The sequence below is a fragment of the Puntigrus tetrazona genome, chromosome 11 (assembly GCF_018831695.1).
Source record: "Puntigrus tetrazona isolate hp1 chromosome 11, ASM1883169v1, whole genome shotgun sequence".
NCBI classification, from domain to species: Eukaryota; Metazoa; Chordata; class Actinopteri; order Cypriniformes; family Cyprinidae; genus Puntigrus; species Puntigrus tetrazona.
Window position 1 is genome coordinate 430,916 of NC_056709.1, and position 17,500 is coordinate 448,415.

General features: G+C 46.0%; 3 protein-coding genes across 3 annotated transcripts in view; all 3 read left to right on the forward strand.

Moving 5' to 3' along the window:
• Window positions 1-7,411, forward strand: part of slc11a2 (solute carrier family 11 member 2) — a 12,847-nt gene extending 5,436 nt beyond the window's left edge. Inside the window, exons 5-17 of the mRNA XM_043251539.1 lie at window positions 78-197; window positions 971-1,090; window positions 1,193-1,299; window positions 1,753-1,823; window positions 1,899-1,966; window positions 2,044-2,199; window positions 2,778-2,936; window positions 3,268-3,354; window positions 3,566-3,685; window positions 3,764-3,913; window positions 3,986-4,059; window positions 4,295-4,448; window positions 6,239-7,411. Of these exons, the coding sequence (XP_043107474.1) occupies window positions 78-197; window positions 971-1,090; window positions 1,193-1,299; window positions 1,753-1,823; window positions 1,899-1,966; window positions 2,044-2,199; window positions 2,778-2,936; window positions 3,268-3,354; window positions 3,566-3,685; window positions 3,764-3,913; window positions 3,986-4,059; window positions 4,295-4,448; window positions 6,239-6,340 (1,488 nt within the window). The 3' untranslated portion in view covers window positions 6,341-7,411. The remainder of the gene's footprint in view (window positions 1-77; window positions 198-970; window positions 1,091-1,192; window positions 1,300-1,752; window positions 1,824-1,898; window positions 1,967-2,043; window positions 2,200-2,777; window positions 2,937-3,267; window positions 3,355-3,565; window positions 3,686-3,763; window positions 3,914-3,985; window positions 4,060-4,294; window positions 4,449-6,238) is intronic.
• A 1,893-nt stretch (window positions 7,412-9,304) lies between these two features.
• Window positions 9,305-11,164, forward strand: npffl (neuropeptide FF-amide peptide precursor like). Its single transcript, XM_043252676.1, has 3 exons — window positions 9,305-9,876; window positions 9,997-10,118; window positions 10,529-11,164. Exons 1-3 carry the CDS (start codon window positions 9,727-9,729, stop codon window positions 10,647-10,649), a joined length of 393 nt encoding a protein of 130 aa, XP_043108611.1. The 5' UTR covers window positions 9,305-9,726; the 3' UTR covers window positions 10,650-11,164.
• An 873-nt stretch (window positions 11,165-12,037) lies between these two features.
• Window positions 12,038-17,500, forward strand: part of alas1 (aminolevulinate, delta-, synthase 1) — a 5,562-nt gene continuing 99 nt past the window's right edge. The window contains exons 1-11 of the mRNA XM_043251949.1: window positions 12,038-12,194; window positions 12,970-13,182; window positions 13,257-13,412; window positions 14,057-14,182; window positions 14,267-14,489; window positions 14,576-14,760; window positions 15,520-15,699; window positions 15,774-15,938; window positions 16,514-16,782; window positions 16,924-17,086; window positions 17,289-17,500. The exon at window positions 17,289-17,500 is cut by the window's right edge and continues 99 nt beyond it. Coding sequence (XP_043107884.1) covers window positions 12,987-13,182; window positions 13,257-13,412; window positions 14,057-14,182; window positions 14,267-14,489; window positions 14,576-14,760; window positions 15,520-15,699; window positions 15,774-15,938; window positions 16,514-16,782; window positions 16,924-17,086; window positions 17,289-17,449 — 1,824 coding nt within the window. The 5' untranslated portion in view covers window positions 12,038-12,194; window positions 12,970-12,986 and the 3' untranslated portion in view covers window positions 17,450-17,500. The remainder of the gene's footprint in view (window positions 12,195-12,969; window positions 13,183-13,256; window positions 13,413-14,056; window positions 14,183-14,266; window positions 14,490-14,575; window positions 14,761-15,519; window positions 15,700-15,773; window positions 15,939-16,513; window positions 16,783-16,923; window positions 17,087-17,288) is intronic.

A 17,500-nucleotide genomic window follows, 5' to 3' on the forward strand; every position in this document is an offset into this window, starting at 1 on the left:
TCATGTTCCTGTCGTGGAGGAGCCGGACTCGTGTGTCTTCAGCTGTTGTTGAACTCTCCTCTTCTTCTTCTCTCCAGCTCTTTAGCTTTCGGAAACTCTGGGCCTTCACTGGGCCGGGCTTCCTGATGAGCATCGCCTACCTGGACCCCGGGAACATCGAGTCTGACCTTCAGTCTGGGGCGAGAGCGGGATTCAAGGTATTTACAGAGTCTCTGTAGAGAGAAGCAGTCCTCACTGGATTGAGAAATACTAAAAAGACCAAACGATGAGATTCCTCTTCTACGTGGAGCAACACCAAGGTCACGGGTTCAAGTCGGAAAATGTCAACATCATGAATAAATCCTGTAAACATGAGTCTCTCTCTCTGTCTCTCTCTCTGTCTCTCTCTCTGTCTCTCTGTCTCTCTCTCTGTCTCTCTGTCTCTCTCTCTCTCTCTCTCTCTCTCTCTCTCTCTCTCTCTCTGTCTCTCTCTCTGTCTGTCTCTCTCTCTGTCTCTCTGTCTCTCTGTCTCTCTGTCTCTCTCTCTCTCTCTCTCTCTCTCTCTCTCTCTCTCTCTCTCTCTCTCTCTCTCTCTCTCTCTCTCTCTCTCTCTCTCTCTCTCTCTCTCTCTCTCTCTGTCTCTCTCTCTCTCTCTCTCTCTCTCTCTCTCTCTCTCTCTCTCTCTCTCTCTCTCTCTCTCTCTCTCTCTCTCTCTCTCTCTCTGTCTCTCTCTCTCTCTCTCTCTCTCTCTCTCTCTCTCTCTCTCTCTCTCTCTCTCTCTCTCTCTCTCTCTCTCTCTCTCTCTCTCTCTCTCTCTCTCTGTCTCTGTCTCTCTCTCTGTCTCTCTCTCTCTCTCTCTCTCTCTCTCTCTGTCTCTCTCTCTCTCTCTCTCTCTCTCTCTCTCTCTCTCTCTCTCTCTCTCTCTGTCTCTCTCTCTCTCTCTCTCTCTCTCTCTCTCTCTCTCTCTCTGTGTCTGGATGGGTGCCGTCAGCTGCTCTGGGTTCTGCTGGGTTCCACTATCATCGGTCTGCTGCTGCAGCGTCTGGCCGCTCGTCTCGGGGTGGTGACTGGGATGCATCTGGCCGAGGTCTGCAACCGTCACTACTCTACGGTGAGCTCTCATGCAGCGACGTTCGATCGCAATCATCCTAGATGTATCTAGAAGGTGGTGGGATATTAGTGTTTTAAAGTGTGTGTTGTGGTGTGTGTTCAGGTGCCGCGGATCATCCTGTGGCTGATGGTGGAGCTGGCCATCATCGGCTCTGACATGCAGGAGGTCATCGGCTGCGCCATCGCCCTCAATCTGCTGTCGGTCGGCAGGTACGCCATCTTCTTCATTTTCACCATCATCATCATCATCATCATCATGCTCAGAGTGTTCTTCATCAGATCCGTACAAGTGTGTTTCATTAATGGATGCAGTGAATGAGAGTCTGATGAAATTATCACAATAATCCACATCAGTTAACATCTGGAACTAAGTCTGGATCTTGATGTCCATTTTTTTCACTGAAGGAAGAGTTTTTATGGATTATGGATCTTAATGCTGGATTCTCCAGACGTTCACTGATGGACTGGAGTTCTGTGGATTATTGTGATGATTTTTATCCGACTCTCATTCTGACGGCACCCATTCACTGCAGAGCAGTCGTTACTGAGACACTGATCTATGGATCTGATGAAGAAACGGACTCCTCTACATCTGAGACTGAGACTGGTGTGTCTGAGAGTTCAGGGTGTGTAGAGCTCACTCCTCGTGATGTTCTTCTGCAGGATTCCTCTGTGGGCTGGAGTGTTGATCACCATCGTCGACACCTTCGTCTTCCTGTTTCTGGACAAGTACGGTAGGTGTGCGCCGAAGGAGCGTGGAAGGCCTAGCATCGTGGCTCTGATCTGAGCGTCTGGTCTGTGTTCTCCAGGTCTGAGGAAGCTGGAGGCGTTCTTCGGGTTCCTCATCACCATCATGGCTCTCAGCTTTGGTTTCGAGGTGGAGTGCGGCCGCAGCGTGTGGTGTTCAGGTGAGTGTGTGTGGCGCTGTGTGTGACGTGTGTGTGTCGTCTGCAGTACGTGCGAGTGGCTCCAGACCAGGGCGAGGTGCTGAAGGGCATGTTCTTGCCGTACTGCAGCGGCTGTGGACCCACGCAGCTGGAGCAGGCCGTGGGGATCGTGGGAGCCGTCATAATGCCCCACAACATCTACCTGCACTCGGCTCTCGTGAAGGTCAGTGAATGACAGCCATACACTCTATGGGTCTAAAGCTCATGTTCCATTAAGATGTTGTGTTTAAAGGTGATTTTCTCAATATTCTTCTCCCTCAGATTCCAGATTTTCAAACAGTTGTATTTCAGACAGATATTGTCCGATCCTAACAAACCAGACCTCAATAGAAGAATTATTTCTCTCTGTTTGACTGGTTCTGTGCTCCGGGTCACAGATTTCTGTATGAAGCCATAGTTCAAATAAACCCTTGTAAGATCAAGGCCTGAGACAAACGACTAGGGCTGTCAAGCAATACATAGTTCATTTTCAATTCAACACGTTCTGCTGGTAAATTCATCTAATTAATGTTTGACTGAAAATTACCCCCAAAAATCAGTTAGTCATTATTGTTTTAAATGAGAAGACTGTTGAGAAGATACAACATGCAGCTTTAAGAAGGAATTATTTAGAGTCTGCAGACTTTTAAGGCTACATTGTGACCAAAACACTGTTTTCAGGACAACCATTAGGTTCATTAGGTGTCTGTTTGCCATGAAGTTGATCTGATGTTTAATTTTTTTGTTTGTTCTTCGCTTCAGTCCCGAGACATAAATCGAGCAAACAAGAAGGAGGTGAAGGAGGCCAACAAGTACTACTTCATCGAGTCCTCCATCGCTCTCTTCGTCTCGTTCCTCATCAATGTGTTTGTGGTGGCCGTCTTTGCAGAGGCCTTTTATGGCAAGACCAACATGGAAGTGGTGAGCCCTTTCATATCTGCTTCCTGTTGGGGAGATCACGGGGCCCGTGTACACGGCTCCATTTCTAAAGACACATTAATCGATAATCAATTAATGAATCAGTGGGCGGGGCAAAACAGGCAGTGATGACCGTCTGTGGAGGCGGGGCTTATCCGCACTATTACATCTCAGAGTAGAAGAGTCCACAAGCAGAGGTTTTGAGAGACCGTTTGTAGATGAATAAGAAAGCTTAGTTTTATAGCACAATGTCCATTTATACGTCAAAAAGGAGTTTTGATTTCTCAGTTCATGACCTTTATGTAACGAAACTCTATTGCCGTCTTCTCCTCAGAGTCAGCAGTGCAACGAAACAGGAAGTGCTCACAGTGAGCTGTTCCCAGCCAACAACGAAACCCTGGAGGTGGACATCTATAAAGGGGTATGACGCAAACAACGCCTTGCGCTGCTGGATTAGTCTCACAATCAATAGTGTGCTAAATATGATAACCACATTGACACATTTGAAGCTTCTGACAAATGCATAAATGTGACCTGCGCCACCTGCTGGACAGAGTCGTGTTTAGAGGATTGAAGCGTTCAATGTTCTGTAGAGTGGAAGATTAAAGCGATCTCTGTGTGCTTGAATGAAGGGTGTGGTTCTGGGCTGTTTTTTCGGCCCGGCTGCGCTGTATATCTGGGCCATCGGGATCCTCGCCGCTGGACAGAGTTCAACTATGACCGGAACCTACTCGGGTCAGTTTGTGATGGAGGTACGTGTGTCTCTGGAGCGTTGGGTTCATTGATCGGCCGGATGTCTGGGCTGGTGTGAAAGACTGTGTCTCCTGCAGGGCTTCCTGAACCTGCGCTGGTCCCGCTTCGCCCGTGTGCTGCTGACCCGCTCCATCGCCATCTTCCCCACGCTGCTGGTGGCCGTCTTCGAGGACGTCCAGCATCTGACCGGCATGAACGACTTCCTGAACGTGCTGCAGAGCATGCAGGTATAGCCCTGACCCCGAGAGCCGCCCGAGCTCCGGCAGAGCCTCTGATCTCCTGCTCTTTGTGTTCCACAGCTGCCCTTCGCTCTCATCCCCATCCTGACCTTCACCAGCCTGACCTCGCTGATGAACGACTTCGCCAACGGACTGTGAGTGGATCAGCTACGACTTAGACTTCTTATCCATGTTATATATACATCTAATTTTAAATATAGATCTGGTGTTTGCATCAAAACAGTGTGAAAAGCTTGAATGTTGTCGTGGAGCTGTGTGTTCAGCGCTAGAGTGATGATGTTCAGATGACCCAGATGTCCCTGAGAGCGGGACGCAGGCTCTTGGGTCAGTGTCTTAGACCTGTCTGAGCTGGACTCTCTGTGTTCGCAGCGTCTGGAAGATCGGCGGAGGTCTGCTCGTCCTGGTGGTGTGTGCCATCAACATGTACTTCGTGGTGGTGTACGTGACGGCCCTCAACAGCACCATGCTCTACATCTTCTCCGCCCTGCTGTCCGTCGCCTATCTCAGCTTCGTCTGTTACCTGGTGAGTCCGGAGACCTTCTGCTGGGGTCACCAGAGACTTAGATAACAGTTTGATCTATTATTAATTTCTAAGTAAGTCCTTAAAGGAATATAAAGTCATCATTTACAGTGTTTCCAAACCTGTCTGAATGTCTTTGTTCGGATATTCTGAATGAAGTTCACCTTTGACTTCTATAGTATTGTTTTTTTCTTATGATGGGAGTCAATGGTGACCAGAACAACCTGCTTATAAACTGTCTCTCTCTCTCTCTCTCTGTCTCTCTCTCTGTCTCTCTCTCTGTCTCTGTCTCTCTCTCTCTCTCTGTCTCTGTCTCTCTCTCTCTCTCTCTCTCTCTCTCTCTCTCTCTCTCTCTCTCTCTCTCTCTCTCTCTCTCTCTGTCTCTCTCTCTCTCTCTCTGTCTCTCTCTCTCTCTCTCTCTCTCTCTCTCTCTCTGTCTCTCTCTCTCTCTCTCTCTCTCTGTCTCTCTCTCTCTCTCTCTCTCTCTCTCTCTCTCTCTCTCTCTCTCTCTCTCTCTCTCTCTCTGTGTCTCTCTCTCTCTCTCTGTGTCTCTCTCTCTCTCTCTGTCTCTCTCTCTCTGTCTCTCTCTCTCTCTCTCTCTCTCTCTCTCTCTCTCTCTCTCTCTCTCTCTGTCTCTCTCTCTCTCTCTCTCTCTCTCTCTCTCTCTCTCTCTCTCTCTCTCTCTCTCTCTCTCTCTCTCTCTCTCTCTCTCTCTCTCTCTCTCTCTCTCTCTCTCTCTCTCTCTCTCTCTCTCTCTCTGTCTCTCTCTCTCTCTCTCTCTCTCTCTCTCTCTCTCTCTCTCTCTCTCTCTCTCTCTCTCTCTCTCTCTCTCTCTCTCTCTCTCTCTCTCTCTCTCTCTCTCTCTCTCTCTCTCTCTCTCTCTCTCTCTCTCTCTCTCTCTCTCTCTCTCTCTCTCTCTCTCTCTCTCTCTCTCTCTCTCTCTCTCTCTCTCTCTCTCTCTCTCTCTCTCTCTCTCTCTCTCTCTCTCTCTCTCTCTCTCTCTCTCTCTCTCTGTCTCTCTCTCTCTCTCTCTGTCTCTCTCTGTCTCTCTCTCTGTCTCTCTCTCTCTCTCTCTCTGTCTCTCTCTCTCTCTCTCTCTCTCTCTCTCTCTCTCTCTCTCTCTCTCTCTCTCTCTCTCTCTCTCTCTCTCTCTCTCTCTCTCTCTCTCTCTCTCTCTCTCTCTCTCTCTCTCTCTCTCTCTCTCTCTCTCTCTCTCTCTCTCTCTCTCTCTCTCTCTCTCTCTCTCTCTCTCTCTCTCTCTCTCTCTCTCTCTCTCTCTGTCTCTCTCTCTCTCTCTCTCTCTCTCTCTCTCTCTCTCTCTCTCTCTCTCTCTCTGTCTCTCTCTCTCTCTCTCTCTCTCTCTCTCTCTCTCTCTCTCTCTCTCTCTCTCTCTCTCTCTCTCTCTCTCTCTCTCTCTCTCTCTCTCTCTCTCTCTCTCTCTCTCTCTCTCTCTCTCTCTCTCTCTCTCTCTCTCTCTCTCTCTCTCTCTCTCTCTCTCTCTCTCTCTCTCTCTCTCTCTCTCTCTCTCTCTCTCTCTGTCTCTCTCTCTCTCTCTCTCTCTCTCTCTCTCTCTCTCTCTCTCTCTGTCTCTGTCTCTCTCTCTCTCTCTCTGTCTCTCTCTCTCTCTCTCTCTCTCTCTCTCTCTCTCTCTCTCTCTCTCTCTCTCTCTCTCTCTCTCTCTCTCTCTCTCTCTCTCTCTCTCTCTCTCTCTCTCTCTCTCTCTCTCTCTCTCTCTCTCTCTCTCTCTCTCTCTCTCTCTCTCTCTCTCTCTCTCTCTCTCTCTGTCTCCTCAGGTGTGGCGCTGTCTGATCGCTCTGGGCGTCTCTCGTCTGGACTTCAGAGGCTCGTATCCTCCCTCGGTTCTGGTGGATGAACAGCCGGAGTTTGACTCCTGATCACTCAGAGTTTCTTCTTCTTCTGATGTGAGGAGCGTTCTTACTGTAACTGACAGTTCGATCCAAAAATCACGTTTTCCTGCTTCAGTCCTGATCTTTATGTAGATCTACTATTGTAGATCTGACAGGACCGACAGAAAACGTATTTACTGCAACAGCTGAAGAAATATGATTCCTAACAGAGAGTACACCGAGTGTAGAATCAGAGTAAAGATAATTCAACAGTACAGATTAGAAATATTTAATGACTCACTAACTTACTAATGAGCTGCAGACTAGATTGTTCTTATCATGAATAAGTCAAGGAAGTGATTTTATGACTCTTTGCCCTAAAACAAGTGTTTTAATGTCTGAACGAAAGAGAAAGAAGTATTTATTTTATCAAAGGAAGATTTTTTTCATTTCAAAGATTGTGTTGTTATTGGCGGTTGATTTGAGTTTAGTTGCATCACTACTTCAGAGTTTCTGAACAAAATAAAAAGATTAGTTTATGCAGCTTTAAAAAAAAAACAAAAAAAAACCAAATGAAAACAGAAGCCACAGAAGTGCCTTGAAGTCTCTGTTTGGTGTCCGTGTCCTGTCTGAGGTCTTCTTTAGGAGACGCTCGTGATCGTGAGGTTGGTTTTCTGCTAGTAACTGATGATGTTTGTGTCGCAGCGATCTGAAACACATTCCCAAAGTCTTTCAGCTGAGAGAGATGTATTTGTTTTAAGACATGAACCTTATATACTTGATGAACTGAGTCTGGACACACTGTACACATTAATAAAAGCCCAAAATGTCATCATGAAGTATCAAATGTTTTAATGTGACAGAAACAAACAGTATCTGAGGATCGAGGAGAAACTAATCAAATATTAGCCCAGCTGAACAAGTGCTTTCTTCTTAAGTTTAATAGTGTTTCAGTACATCTCGAGCTCTTCTAAGTGTTCACTAGTAATAATACGTTACACGGTGAGGTGATAGTCACTATTTATTATTACTTATGACCTGTATCTCGTTTTTCCACATTGATTTAAAGAGGATAATCTTGTACCATATTGATATTAAAATACAGAGAACAAGAAAATATATTCATTTATTGTCATCAATCACATAAAGTTCAGGTTTATGAGTGTAATCAAAATCATTCAGATGTTAAACAATTGAAGAGTTTTAAAGAGGATCAGATGATAAAAAGGGTGCATTTTAATGTGTTTGAAAGGAAACGTCTTCCGTGATAAAATAACTAAAGTGACAGTTAAAATAAAATGTAATGTTTCAGTAGTTTATATGATGTTGAGATGTTTCTTCAACCTGCAGTGATTTGTTTTTAATGCTGTGTAACACCTGATTAATGACTGAAAGGAACATTTAAATAAGATCATGAATAAATTATTGCTATTGTGTAGGTATGTAATAAAGTGACTCATTATGAGTTCTCAGGCTTGTAGAATGTGTTTTACATCCGTTCAGTAAATGAACCGCTCTGAAGGAGACTTATAAAGCAGGTATAGAGAAGTGTTTCACGCAGAAGACGAGGTCTGGAGAAAGACACGCATCTGATCGAGACCGTGGATGCAGGAGAGAAGTGAGGCTCTGAAACACATTCAAGCATGCTGGACTTTCTAAAACAAAGTGTGTCTTACATCAGATCGTCCGTGGATTTCTTTTCAAATCGATTGCTTTACTTGAGCACCAGAAGCAGAGCGCAGGACAGGATCAGGGGTCCTGTTAAACACGCCTGCACAAACACATTTATATGACTTCTGGTCTTAAGAATAACAATATCTGTTGAGATGAAGTGAAACTGATCATCTGGAGAGGGTTGTGTGAAGATGAAAGTGATCGGGTCCGGGGTCTTCAGAGACGGCGCTCCTGCTGAAGAGTCTCTCGCTGGCTTGACCTGCTCTGTTAAACATTTGAAATCTAAGAAATATGAACTAAAAACTATTTTAAAGACCAGTTCACGTTATTAACTACTTCTCTACAACACAAATTATTGAGATGTTTTTTACATTTAAATAAAATTACATCTAAAAGACTGAAATCACGAGACAATATTTTATTCACAATAGAAGATGTTTAGACTTTTATCCACTAAATGAAACTGTAGAAATCTTTGTAAGGGACAAGGCTGAAGATCTTTGTTAGATGTTACTGAATACTTCCAGAAACCTCTGTCTGTAAACACAGTCGTCTGAAGATCTTTTATGATAAAATGAAGACACATGCTCCAGAAGCTCCATTGTGTCCCGTTAGTGTCTAAAAGCAGCACTTTTGATGGTATGGTGGTGTATAGCTTCATGTTTTGGAAAGCACTATGAATGCTGGGAGATATATAAAGGTTTCAGAGCAACTTATACTCTCCTCCAGATGACGTCTATTTCGGGGAAGTTCTTGTGTATTTCAGCAGAACAATACTAAAGCACACACTGCAGATATTACAACAACATGACTTGATAGTAGAAGAGTCCAGAGCTGAAGTCCAGATCTTTCACCTTTAGAGAACATTTGGAGCATCATTGAATGAAAAATACATCAAAGAAGACCACAAACTCTTCAGCAGCTGGAAACCTATATCAGATGTCTTCATACTGTTTTGAAAAGAAGAGTATGTTAAACATGACCCTTTCCAAATATTTTGAGACCTGTAACAGACGTCAAGTTTAACTTGAGCTCATTTTGTGAATATAATCTTTTCTCAGTTAAAACATAAAATAATGGCCCGTGTGATTTGAAATTCTTTTAGTTTTGATTTGATTAAAATCATATTTAGACATTCTGCTGTGATGAACACATTTATTTTGCAAACGAGGCCTTATGAAGAAACTCGATCTGAAACACACATCAGGTCTTCAGTCTTTAATCCGATTAGTAGTCATGGTAGTTAATGGAAGTGTTGTGTGGGTCTATCCCTGACGACATGAGCAGCACTTTAATGACACGTCAGAGTGTGTGTGTGTGTGTGTGTGTGTGTGTGTGTGTGTGTGTGTGTGTCAGGCTTCAGTGATTTAGCACACACAGTAACTACCTGAGGTTCCTTGGGGCCACTCATCAGTCGCTGAGATGGATGTGAAGATTAGCCTCCAGGACTTTAGCCACTTTAGATATCTTCCAGTGATTCTGACAGCGCCATTAGAGTGTGTTTTTCCTGACTGGGTCGAGGTGAGCAGGAGCCGGCCGGTGTACTGGGAGTGTGTTTCCTGAGCTATTAATGAGATTGAAGGAGCGCGTCAATCTCCTGAGGGATCCATCACGAAGACCGTCAGCAATCCCAGCCTCACCGATGGACTCTCGTGGATCTCTGGGGTCAGACGCGGTCTGTATTTAAGGCCGGTCTGAGGATCCGCTCCACACTCTCCTCTCAAGCGGTGCAGGTCCAGGGCTGAGGTAGTGCTGTAGAGATGGACGCGGGTGTGTGGTTCACGCTGCTGGGTGTGCTGCTGGTCATGAGCGACGTGGGCCAGGCCATCCCCAAAGACGACGTGCTGGAGCAGAGCCATCTCCGGCTGGAGTCACGTGAGGACGCGGACAACACGCTGGAGAGTCGGGGGGTGAGACGTTTCTGTGTTTGAGGCTAGAAGCTCCTGCGGGGCCTATGAAATGTTTCATACGTTTAGGGAAAGCTCCTCACTCTTGAGTGTTTGTGACGGAGGAAGCTGACTGTGTAACAGGCCGCTGAAGAGCAGGTGGATGGTCTGCTGGAGGACCGTCTTCTGGTGGAAATGCTGCGCTCTTTGCTCCACGGCTCTCAGAGATACGAGCGCAACCCTTCAGTGCTGCACCAACCACAGCGGTGCGTATATACTTTCAATTACAATACAATTAAGCTCACCTGTTTATAATAAACCCCCATCTTGAACACTACTGCCATCACTGAACTCACGCTCCTAGTGTACATTTATCTGCTGAAATCTGTGTTTGTGAGCGATCTGCACACGGAGGAGTGTAGATGTGTGCAGGGATCACGAGAGCGGCGTGAAACAGGGAAACAGCTCCGTGATGTGAAAGAGGAACGGGCCGAGAGCGAGAGCGGGTCTGCTAGATGTGCGTGCTTCAAGAACACTGCCCTGAACGTCCACAGCAGACAAGAAGACCTGAAGACGTACTGAGTCAAAGACTGCTTCTAACGGCTTCCCCTAACCTGTGTGAACGACTGACGGCCGTCTGTACAGACTGAAAAGATTTCTTTCTTTTGTGTTTCAGGTTTGGTCGGGGGACTCGGAGTGGCTTGTCCACGGAGGAAAGGATACAGTCCCGTGACTGGGAAACCGTTCCCGGACAGATATGGAGCATGGCTGTACCACAAAGATTCGGCAAAAAATAGCCCCCAGAGTTTTATAATCAGTAGATCTACAAGCGTCTCATTCTCCAAACCAGTCCAAGCCAATCAGTCCCTCTCTGCGTTTCATCAAACCCTGTGATAGTGATCAGGACTCACCAAATCAATGATATTTAAATGTAGTAATTATATTGAAGTCGTGAATGAGTGGAAGGAAAAGTGAGGCCGTGTCACGAGTATTCATCCTGTTAATCGTTTGTGTCGTATTTTCTGTGTATAAATAAAAGATAAGCTGCTTGTTCAGAGAGTTTCTGGTGGTTCTTCACACTTTCTCAACAGTGTTTGATGAGCCTTGTTTCTTGCTTTCTTTTTAGGGAACTTACAAAGATGTTTTACGAGAGAAATGTCACGGTTATTCAAGATTTGTTTTATTTTATATGATCTTTCAACGCAGCATTGATAACCACTGGCACAGACACATTTGTTCACAATGTCTGTGACGATTATGTTCTTTGAGCCAAAAAAATAGCTTTACATGATATTTACCAATGACACTGTGTTTATTTTTCTATTCTGTCTGTAGATGTAAGATAATAAGTAACACTAAGATGATGCTCAATACAGATATTTTATCTTATGAATACCTATATGAAAAGATGCTTTGTTTGAATCAATAATCCAGCAGAGCCGTATGTTTCTTTGTACTACTTTTGATTCTGTTCATGAGGTTTCTTTGAACATCAAGTTAATTTGTGATGTATTTCACGCTGATCTTCTTCTTCAGCTCTAGATGGAGCGATTGAACCACTTTTATCCTGAAGAAGTCACCGCTGGGTGTCACACTTTCCTCCACACTCAGTTAGGGCTTATTCTTATTTTATGCATGTATATATTTTTATTAAACACCCCAAACCCGGAAAAGAAAATGAGACGGTTTTGCATTTTTGGAAACTTCATTCACTTTTTAGTTCTTTTATATACTTTCTCATGTATAGACTGCTATAAAGCAAATCTCAGATGTACTGCTACATTTAGAGAATTAGCTGAAGATAAAACATCATACTTGAACAAAACGTACATTGTGATCCGAGACAACAAAGTGAATAATAACCGAAGATTATTTGTATTATCTGTAATCTTTAAACCTCCGGAACCAGTCGTACAAGATTGATTAATGATCAGTGATTGACTGATTGATTGTTTTTATGCTAACTGTTCCTGTAAGACTAACTTCCTTGAGTCTCTGGTATAGTTTGACTTCCTCATTGTATAATTTCGTCAAGAACATAAACAGATCTCAGAGATAAAAATAATAAAGTAATGATTTCAATGCAAGAGTTTACGAGCCCAAGCTTTCCGGGAAGGAAATGGGCGTGTCTGCCGCGCTGACGCACAGTGACGCAAGTCTCGCGATATCTGGCGGCGCTGGGCTGAGATATAACCCCGGCGCGTCCGTGTGTCCTCTCGTTCGTCCTCAGTGCAGGATAACGACTCGCTCGCTCTCTCACCGCAAATACAGGCCACAGACCGCGAACACCGCTTACCGACCGCTTACCGACAGCCGCAGCAAGCATCCCGGACATCCGTGAGGTGAGTAACGCTCGTTAGTTCGTGAAGAACCGGCGCGTTCATTCAGAGATGCGTCTCCTCCGCGCTTTCTGTAAAACTGTCAGAACCTTCTCTTTACTGGAAAAGACTACCTTTAAACCTGAATCTTCTCACTCGATGTGTCTAACTGCGAAAGAGCTAAAACATGGCTGTGTTTCACATCCTCGCCGGCGTTAATCGTGATTTTACTACAAATATAACCAAAACACACGGCTACTTGAGTTAAAGGTCTGCTACGCTAACCGTAGTTTGACCATGGTGTAGTAAAACCGCTTATTCAAATGGTAATCGATACAAATGAACATTTAAACACGGCTACTAGACTTTTATCATAGAAAAGCCCGTGTTGAGGAGAGTTAGACTCGTAGCAGTCGATGTAATGTTTGGTCTCCTGTGACTCACCTGAATGAGGAAATCAGGCTCAGGATGTCTCCCGTGAGCAGCGTTCACTTCTCCAGTGTTTCAGAAAGGGTTCCTCAGGTTCCTCTCACACATCAGCGCGCTTTGGTTCCTGTAAGACCGAGCCCTGTGTCTGTGTTTGTCCCTCAGTCATTGTCCTTGTAATTCGGTCAGGGCTCTGTGCCAGGTATGAGAAAGTCACACAAGCAGCCGCTCCAGCCGAAGCCCGGACCTTTAGGTTACTCCTGTGTGACGCTCAGTAAGGACCAAAGTCAGGGAACACCTTCTAATGAAAAGGGTTGAGTGTAAATCTTGATGTTTAAGCATATAATGACGTTCTAGCTGTGTTTCTCTCCAGACTCCGGACAATCAGCCATGGATGCCATCATCCGCTGCCCGTTCCTGTCTCGCGTCCCTCAGACGTTCCTGCAGCAGGCCAGAAAGTCCCTGGTGGCGTACGCCGTGAAGTGTCCCGTCATGATGGACCTGGCGTCCAAGCCGCCGGTGCGCTCGCTCTGCTCCTCGTCCTCCAGCTTCCAGAAGATGGAGAGCACTCCTCCGGCCGGAGACGGTCAGTGTCTGTCGTCCGCTCGGCTTCAGTGCCTCGCTTGCCTTGCTGAAGAGTGTCTTCTCTCTTTGCGTTAGAAGCCAAAGTGGCGTCCCGAGTGCCCGCGGGCCAGGCGTCCGCCTCCAGGTGCCCGTTCCTGGCGGCCGAGATGGAGACGGGGAACAGCGGCGTGGTGCGGCAGGCCAGCATGGCTCTTCAGGAAGACGTCTCTGAAGTTCGCACCGTGTGCAAAGGTTAGTGAGGAAGTGGCTCCGCTGTGGTTTACTGTGTCTCAGGGTTATTAAGTAATGTTTACAAAACTGTTTGGTCAGACGTAAAATTACAACATAATGGTAAAATCCAATGGAACCGTAAATAAAGTGCTAAAAAAGTAATAAGGAAAGTGCATAAAATATTGTTTAAAAAGAAAAATTGTCAATAAGTTTATTAATGATACATTTTAAAGTTTTAAAAATGTGGGGGGTGGACTAAGAAAACGTAATTTGTAATAAAATATATAATTTATAAAAATAATAAATGTTTTTACTTTGTTACAAATTTACAAATAGTGTTAAGAACAATAGTTACTACTAAAATATGAAAATTTTACTAATGAAAAATGATTTATGGCTGTCATAGTTTCATTTTCCAACATTAAACCGTGCCTCGTCTGTTGATCAATGCTTCTCCTGAAGAGTGTAGTGAGATGTTTGGGGTATGGTTTCCAAACGCAGGATGACTTTTTGAGATGCTTCCTGTTTTTAATCACGCAGCTTCACCAGATGGGCTTTATTTGACCTCCTTCAGTAAATTGCCTAGCAACCTACACGCCTCTTAAGATGCTTTAAAACTAGCCCGTCTCTAATCCAACCGCCGTCCGTCTGTCTCTGTTTTCCAGACGTCTCTGCCTCGGAGCTCAATCCTTTGGTGAAGGACACCAAGATGGGAGGGAACCTGATGAAGAAGCTGATGAAGCAGCGGCCCACGAGGGTCTCTCATCTGCTGCAGGAGAACATGCCTAAAGGTGTGTTGCGTCACCGTGAAGAAACTCCCGCAGCAAACCACTTCCTATTTTGAAAATGGCTTCACGCTCGCTCTTCTCTTGCAGCCGTCTCCAACTTTCGCTACGACGAGTTCTTCGAGAAGAAGATCGAGGAGAAGAAGGAGGATCACACGTACCGCGTGTTCAAGACGGTGAACCGCAGGGCGACGGAGTTCCCGATGGCCGACGACTACACCGAGTCTCTGTCCTTCAAGAGGAGCGTGTCCGTGTGGTGCAGCAACGACTACCTGGGCATGAGCCGCCACCCGCGGGTGGTGCAGACCATAATGTGAGCAGATCCGTTCACGAACTAGATCTGTGACTCGAATACAGTGCTCTCGGGCTGACGCCAGCGTCTCTGATGTCTTTTGACAGGGGCACTTTAGAGAAACACGGCTCTGGGGCCGGAGGCACTCGGAATATATCGGGCACGAGTAAGTTTCACGTGGATCTGGAGCACGAGCTGGCCGATCTCCACGGGAAGGACGCCGCCTTGCTCTTCACCTCGTGCTTCGTGGCCAATGACTCCACGCTCTTCACGCTCGCTAAGATGCTGCCTGGTGATTATTACTCTTTCCTGTTCTGATGACGTTTCAGTGAAGCAGAAAACACCCAGAGTTTACTGATTAACTCTCAATGTCTCTCAAACGTCAGATGCGTTAATTAAAGCACGTCTTTACGTGTGTATTAATTCACCGTCTGGACGAGTGTGTGTAAATATTAAGCTGCATCAATATTTAAATATGAATCCTGCGTGTCTCTGAATGTTTACTGCAGCGTGTGATTATGAATATAATAACTACCAACTACTGTCACTAAATCCAGAAACTCCTCAGAATGGGTTCAACTGCACAATCATGTCACACTGTCATGTTTTAATCTTAAGTTAAGCCTTTAGCTCGCCTAATAATAAAGTTTAAGTTTTAATAATTAGGAGGCGTTAATGTTTTGTCTTCATTTGCTAAACAGATTATATGCACAACAAATTCTGAGAGAAAAAATTGTCAGAAAATAAAGTAAAAAAATTGAGTTGAGGAGAAATAAAATGCTTCACAGGGCCCTTAAGATGTCATTTTGGTTGAGTTTCGTGGTTTTAATTTAATTAGATGTGCTTTTTAAACAGACAAAAAAATTAATTACTACAAAGGAGACCAGAAAAAATTTAATTGAAAGACTTAAAACTATAGTGTGGAGAAATAAACTCGTAAATGAATTTAAGAACCTCAGCCTGAGAAGAACCTCTGACTGTAAAGGGTCTTTATCCCTTCTCTCGGCGCGCTCTGGTTTCTGAGAGCAGCTCTTCTGTTCTCTCTCCTCAGGTTGTGAGATCTATTCAGACGCGGGCAATCACGCCTCAATGATCCAGGGCATCAGGAACAGCGGCGCCAAGAAGTTTATCTTCCGCCACAATGACGCCATGCATCTACGTGAGCTGCTGGAGAAATCAGATCCCTCCGTTCCCAAGATCGTGGCGTTTGAGACGGTGCACTCGATGGACGGTGAGTGGAGGCTCTGTGTGATCAGATCTGACCCCCGACCCGTCTGACCTCTGACCCCGACCCGTGTGTCGCAGGCGCCGTGTGTCCGCTCGAGCAGATGTGTGACGTGGCTCATGAGTTCGGGGCCATCACCTTCGTGGATGAGGTGCATGCTGTGGGGCTCTATGGGCCCCGAGGAGGAGGCATCGGGGACCGAGACGGAGTCATGCACAAGATGGACATCATCTCTGGAACTCTGGGTGAGTCCTCTCTCTCACACACACACACACACACACACGCTCCCCCCGAGGAGACGAGTCTTCAGTCACGTACAGCTGCTGGAGAACGCCAGCCAACCAGACCTGTTTGTTCCTGTCACCTGACACCTGAACTGATTACAATCACAACTGTGCTGCTTCCTCATGAATCCTTTCAGAATCTAGTGTGTAGTGCACCACAACTTAATTCTTCTTAACAAATATTGAGGGCGGGATGTTAAATCTTTTCTTTCTTCTTTCATGTTCCTCAGAGATTGCAGACGTGCACAATGTCATGTAGTTAGGATTAGAGTCTGATTCACACATTACATGTATCTGAACTAATTATGCATTATGTATTGTACTTAAAATAATGTTGCCCTTTTGTCTTTTAGTATTTTTCATATTTGTTAACTTTTTATTTTTTTTTTTTTTGCGTTAATTCTCCACTCTAAAGCCTCTGGTGATCAGATTTTTGATTAATCCCGGTCTGTTTTGACAATCACCCTCCAAGCCTGATGATGATGTGTGTACTAGTTAGCATGACTTTAAACCCCCGTGTGTGTGTGTGTGTGTAGGGAAGGCGTTCGGCTGTGTGGGAGGCTACATCGCCAGCACTCACGCTCTGGTGGACACGGTGCGCTCGTACGCCGCAGGCTTCATCTTCACCACGTCTCTGCCGCCCATGCTGCTGTCCGGCGCTCGCCAGTCCGTCCAGGTCCTGAAGAGCGAGGAGGGCCGCTCCCTGCGCCGCAAACACCAGCGCAACGTCAAGCTGCTGAGACAGATGCTGCTGGACACCGGCCTGCCCGTGGTGCACTGCCCCAGCCACATCATCCCCGTGCGGGTGAGCACACACACACACACAGAGAGTTATGTGTGATTACTAATGATGTAGAATTACATGCTAGTCAGCCTGAGCCAAGCCCTGAACACAAGTACATGTAGCGTGTAGTTATACTGTGTGTGTGTGTGTGTGCGCGCTCAGGTGGCGGACGCGGAGAAGAACACACAGGTGTGTGACATCATGATGAGCCGCTTCAACATCTACGTGCAGGCCATCAACTACCCCACGGTGTCTCGAGGAGAGGAGCTGCTCCGCATCGCTCCCACGCCGCACCACACGCCTCAGATGATGAGCTACTTCGTGGGTGAGTCTCTGAATCAACACCAACATCTCGCATCATCCTGAAGACCAGTGTCTGCTTTCATATAGTCTGTATGGTGGTCCAGCTGAGACGTGAACTTTAGTGAAAATTCATTAGCGATATGAGATTCTGATGTAGTAGTTTTCATATGAACACAAGCTCTGGTGTGATCTGTGATAACAGTGTGTGTGTGTGTGTGTCACAGAGAAGCTGACCCAGGCCTGGAAGGAGGTGGGTCTGGAGCTGAAGGCTCACTCCTCGGCCGAGTGTAACTTCTGCCGGCAGCCGCTTCACTTCCAGCTGATGAGCGAGAGAGAGAAGTCGTTCTTCAGCGGCCTGAGCCAGCCCATCTCCGCCTGCGCCTGACCCTCACACACACCTCTAGAGCGCTCCAGACCCGTATCTACGTGCTTTGAT

Excerpts from the sequence above, each read along its gene's own strand:
- npffl (XM_043252676.1), top strand. The coding sequence starts at position 9,727 with ATGGACGCGGGTGTGTGGTTCACGCTGCTGGGTGTGCTGCTGGTCATG. Across the intron at positions 9,877-9,996 it reads ACACGCTGGAGAGTCGGGGG|GCCGCTGAAGAGCAGGTGGA; the intron begins GTGAGACGTTTC and ends ACTGTGTAACAG. Across the intron at positions 10,119-10,528 it reads GTGCTGCACCAACCACAGCG|GTTTGGTCGGGGGACTCGGA; the intron begins GTGCGTATATAC and ends TTTGTGTTTCAG.